The 2,910-nt window shown below is 34.4% G+C and overlaps 1 protein-coding gene across 1 annotated transcript; it reads left to right on the top strand.

The window, feature by feature from the left end:
* Positions 1–143: 143 nt before the first annotated feature.
* On the top strand, positions 144–890 carry LOC141815897 (EH domain-containing protein 1-like; the record flags this gene model as incomplete). Its single annotated transcript, XM_074703766.1, has 6 exons — positions 144–196; positions 293–350; positions 433–485; positions 561–603; positions 686–750; positions 840–890. Coding segments are annotated over 6 exons (323 nt in total), but the record flags the coding sequence as incomplete, so codon positions are not given.
* Between the last annotated feature and the right edge of the window lie 2,020 nt (positions 891–2,910).

Raw genomic sequence — 2,910 nt, forward strand, 5'->3', positions numbered from 1 at the left:
CATACTTGCTAGTTATTTTCAGTTTCTATATATGGACTGCTTTGATACAATAGCATGAGCGATATTCTTTCTTCAAACCTGTGAAGATATAATCAGTAACCAATGTTCCTACCAAACTTTAATGAAGATATGGGCAATTGCAGACTCTAAGTGCCAAGGTTTTCTGGGATTTAGAGAGTTCATTACAGCCATGCAGGTTTCTTGTGACATCTTTTTTTTTCCCTTGCTTCAATATCGTTGATGTTGATAAGAATGCATAATTCTGTCGCTGTCTTATTTTTTATTTTATCAGCTTGTGTCTTTAGCACAAGCAGGAAGCGAAATCACTCAAGATGCACTTGCTCATGCAGGTAAACTGTGAATTTTTAAATACGACTTCATATCTCATATGAAATTTGAATTAATAATAAACTATATTCCCTCCTTTAGTAGATTTGGAAAAATTGAATCCTCCAATGATGGAAGGTTTGGATGTTTTGCTCACTGTAAGTCAGGCCAAGGTTTTCTGAACTACTAAATTTAGTAGTCATTAACTATTCTAACTCTCTCTTATTTGATAGAGAAATAAACAATCACAAAAGAGAGTTGATTCTGAGCTAGATGGTATAGAAATTCTTATGTATGCCAAATTTTCTACTTAAGTATTTTCATATTTGGATAAGAACTTATTGTTAATCTTTCTTAGTGAACTCCGAGCCACAAAGTCCTCCATCAACATTCCAATGGTTCAGTTCAAAATCAGCAAAGAAGGTACTTCTTCCCTCTGTTTGCTTCTGTTCATGCTAATTCTTCAATCATATGGATACATTCATAATGTAACTCAATCTCTGGATTTTCAGCTGCAGCTGCAAAGAAATGAAGTCATTGCGCTATTTAACTTTCTAAATTGACTCTCAGAGTCCTTAAAGTTTGTTCATGACATGGGAGCTTCCATGGAGAAGATGGAAAGACAAGGCACTTCCTATGGAGGCAAAACTACATGGTTGCAAGATCATAATGGGACCTGATACTCAGGTGTTATTATTGCATTAATAAACAATGAAATGTGTTCATATGGTCTGAGTTCAAAATTTTCAGACATATGGTAACCATGTCTGAAAATGTGTTCATACGCCGATTATTTTGTAGGTCTTATCCGAATTTGATTTTTGTATACTGTAATTATTGTGTTGTGTATTTTTATTGTCTATGTTGTATAATTATTGTATTGTATGTTTTTATTTTATATATGTTGTGTTATTTAAGTTTCATCTGTTTTATATTTTTATTTTGTCTATAATATGTAATTATTGTGTTGTTTAGGTTTTATTTTTATTGTGTTGCACATCATTTTAGTGTGAATATAATTAAATTTAGGTTTGAATAATTCGAATCGAACTCGAATAAGGTTCGAATAATTCGAATCGAACTCGAATAAGGTTCGAATAATTCGAATCGAACTCGAGCTCGAATCCTATTCGAATCGAACTCGAGCCAAAACTATTGATATTTTCGAACTTCGAATTGATAAGCCCACAATTATTCGGTTCTGAGTGTCTACATATTGCATCATAACCCTTCTGTTAGTGCAGGAAGAGCTTCAAATTAGAATTTATAATCGAAAACCCTTAGCTCACAAACAAATGAAGTATAGGGGCCACGAGTCGTATTTTCCAAGGACTAGTAGAAGATTTGTATGAATCAAACTAAATTGTCGTTATTTTTGGGTTTTTAATATGAAATGGGGTTTTGGAGTTTTCACATGAATTGTAAATTCAACATAAGGAAATGAAATAAAATGCAAGCATACAAATTTAACAAAAGCAATGAAATCAGTAATTCAAAAGAATGCAATTCACGAAACCCAGAAATGAAGAAAAAAAACTAAACTAAGCAAGTAATTGAATTTCAAAGAAACAAATCAATGCTTGGAAAACAATGATGCAATCTAACTCTCAGAAACATTTAACTATCAGAACCTAACAATTACTTAAGCTAAGCTAACACATATTCTGATGCAAGATCAAACTTGATACGGAACAGTGTCTTGTTAAAGTTTAAGAAAATTGAAATTAAAATCAGATACAATGGAAACTGCAGAATTGAAATTAAGGAACATTTAAACAGATCAGAATTAAACACTATCAAAAACATTAACCAATTAACCAGAATTCAAGATTTGTAGAAACTATTTTGATCAGAACAGAAATGGAAATTGCATTACAGGAATGAAGAAATAAGAAACAGAAAAACAGAACAGAAACAAAATTCAAATAATAGAGATCAGATCTTCCCTTCCAAGTTCAACTCCAATCTAGCCGTCACACTAGATCTGGTCTAAGATCAGGAATCCAGAAAAATAACTTCAAAACTCAGCTCAAATTGATTCAAAACTGCATCTAATCAGCCACAGGGAACGCCCTTGAAATGCATAACAGAGGCAATCTAAAATCTGATGATCGAGCTGTGATTCATCAAATCTCTGGTGAGTTAAAGCTCAGGAAGCTTCAATAGCCTTCGATGAACGCCATCTGATGACCATAGTAGCTCCGATCGGCCGGAATTTGAAGATCACAGCCGGAATTTGATCGCGGATCAGCATGCTCTGAAGAAACCCTCTCCAGCGATTCCGATCGCTATTAACACCGAACTCAGCTTGTAGTTGTTCTCTGGAAGCTGGAGAATGGACTTTGAAAGAAAGAAATCCGAAAACCCTACGCTAACCCTAAGAAAAACCGTGAAGAAAAATGCAGGAAACGGCGAAGAAGAAGGCGCTACAGTAACTACGTGCTACAGTACTCGCGTCAAATTACTGTTCACTTCTCTTTATAACTGGGTTTTTGAATCTGCACTGTTCACAGCCGCGTTGGATGACTAGGTTCAGCTTGAGTCAGCCCTGGTTCAACCGATTTCATCCATTTAATCTCCAAT

This window comes from Curcuma longa, unplaced genomic scaffold (genome assembly GCF_044706935.1).
Source record: "Curcuma longa cultivar G26 ecotype Majalengka, Jawa Barat unplaced genomic scaffold, ITB_CL_G26_1.1 contig_11890, whole genome shotgun sequence".
NCBI classification, from domain to species: Eukaryota; Viridiplantae; Streptophyta; class Magnoliopsida; order Zingiberales; family Zingiberaceae; genus Curcuma; species Curcuma longa.